General features: G+C 33.2%; 1 protein-coding gene across 2 annotated transcripts in view; it reads right to left on the reverse strand.

The window, feature by feature from the left end:
- Positions 1-158: 158 nt before the first annotated feature.
- The window catches only part of PEX1 (peroxisomal biogenesis factor 1), a 34,491-nt gene continuing 32,366 nt past the window's right edge, over positions 159-2,283 (reverse strand). For both annotated transcript variants that reach the window (XM_006891467.1, XM_006891466.1), the window contains 2 exons: positions 1,944-2,076; positions 159-243 (listed from right to left, as the gene is read on the reverse strand). In XM_006891467.1, the coding sequence (XP_006891529.1) occupies positions 159-243; positions 1,944-2,076 (218 nt within the window). The remainder of the gene's footprint in view (positions 244-1,943; positions 2,077-2,283) is intronic.

The raw sequence follows: 2,283 nt of genomic DNA on the forward strand, positions 1-2,283 counted from the left end.
TAAATATCCCAATTTATTATACAGCATTAAGCAATCATTAAATAATCCCAGCATTTACCAAGCTGTGATTTTATAAATTACTTGATTTGTGAAATTAAAAAAAATTTTTACAGATACCTCTTTTAATAAGTCACACACACACAAATCAGAAATATATTTTATGCTAAAGTTACTTTCTGTCCAGGTCGAAACATTGTTCCACTCTGATTTTTCCTCTTTTTAGGATTTTGAAAATTTTCATACCTTAAAAAAAAGAAAAAAGTGAAGGGATTATATCTAATACATAAATACATTAATTAAAAAAAAAGATAATAGATAGTTCTTAGATAGACTTATGTTTTGTAGAAGAAATGAGTAAAAACAGCACACTAGAAAAATATTGCAACAGAATTTAGAGTTTTTACATACGAATTTTCAAATGTTCCACTCCAAAAGAAAAAAGGGAAATAGAGGCAAGTTGCAAAAGATAAACTACAACCAATACAAAATTAAAAAAATAAACAAATGGTAATAATCATAAATTATATAAATAATAAAATTCTAGAAATAATAAAAGTTACAAATAATGACATTTTATTAAAAAGCTTAAATACGGGGAGCTCTGGTGGCCTAGTGGCAAGGAGCTGCAACTACAATCCCAGAGGCGCACGGTTCGAATCCACCAGATGCTCTGCGGGGGAAAGAGGGACAATCTCCTCCTGTACCAGTCAGATCTGATTTGACGGTACACTCACACAAAAATAATAAAAAATGCTTAAATACAAGTTTTAAAAAAAATTTTGTTTGCTTACAAAATTTGTATGCTTTTTTTTTACACTATCATTCATTCACATTGTGTTTCATACAATCATTCCAATTCATTATATTTTATAAAATTAATCAACATTGAAATATGCCCACCAATTACCCTGTCCTTCCAGATCTCCGCCGGATCTTTCCCATTTCCTTTACCCACCCTCCCTCTACCTATCAAATTGTGTGACCCTCCTGCCCATCCTCCTTTCTTGCTCCTTCCCTCCCCCCCTTGGATCCTCATACACATTTTAGTAGTTATCTATTTCTACAATAATAGTTTCATACAATACTTGTCCTTATGAGACTGAGTTAGTTCATTCAGCATAATGCTCTCCAGTCCCTCGCAAGTTATGTAGAAGTTTTCAAAATCATTGCTCCTGCATGTTGCATAGTATTCCATTGTATGAATTTACCACAGTTTCTTAATCTATTCGATTATATTTGGACATCTGGGCAGTTTCCATGTTCTTGTGATGGTGAATAATGATCTTATGAACACTGGTGTACAAATTTCCCTGTGTGTCTCAATCCTAATTTTCTCAGGGAATATTCCAAACAGTGGAACACCCTGGGTCATATGGATTTTGCATGTTCAGCTTTCTGAGGAAACTCCAAACCACCTTCCAGAATGGTTGTACCATTTTACAATCCCACCAAAAGTCCACTAAAAGCAAAGCAGGAATATTTTTTATATTTTTGAAAACTATCAATTGGTTCTATTTAATGCTTTTGTTGGAGTTTTGGTAAGAAGCTGTGCTGCAATCCCAAAGCCACACAGTTTAAGTCCACCAGCTGCTCCAAGGAAGAAGAATGGGCAATCTCCTCCCGTGCAATTTACTAACTGCTAGAGGGTCAGCAATGAGTCGGTTCTGACTCAACGGCACACAGCAACAACAAAAAATTTCTAAAGTAATTAATATTAAATTAGCTAATTCCAAATAAATATAATCAAATGAACTGGTTAGAGAAAACTGTTTTTCATTTTTGTACTCTGCAAGTTATTAGCTGTTTAAATACACAGTCACTACACAAATTTCCTCAGTTGGCTTTTAAACATTAAAATGAATTCATTTTTATTTTAAAAGTTTACGTGAATAATTATGAGGCCTATCGTAATATCTACACTTTTAAATTGAGGTCTTTCTTACAGCTCAGCAAAATTCTTCCAGTCCTCTTCACTAATGGATGGTCGGGTGTTACCAAGCGCAGTCATTAAATGAGACTGTCTAATAGTCAGACTGGCTATGATTGGTCCTGGTTGGTTAAGGGTTTCATCCTCCTTAAATGAAAAAGAAAATGACAAAAGTTAACACAAAGGGAACACAAAGGGAAAAAAGACCAACCCAAAACATTATTGCTTTTTGTCAGTTTTTTCAGGAAACTGAAAACTGTCTTTCTGATAAGATTATTACAAATTATTTGAAAAGAAATATTTCAGTATGACAGAGTCAATATAGTATAAATGCAGTCCATTTACAAATTAAGGAA

Source organism: Elephantulus edwardii, unplaced genomic scaffold, assembly GCF_000299155.1.
Source record: "Elephantulus edwardii isolate Elephantulus edwardi_28Jun2011 unplaced genomic scaffold, EleEdw1.0 scaffold00098, whole genome shotgun sequence".
NCBI classification, from domain to species: domain Eukaryota; kingdom Metazoa; phylum Chordata; class Mammalia; order Macroscelidea; family Macroscelididae; genus Elephantulus; species Elephantulus edwardii.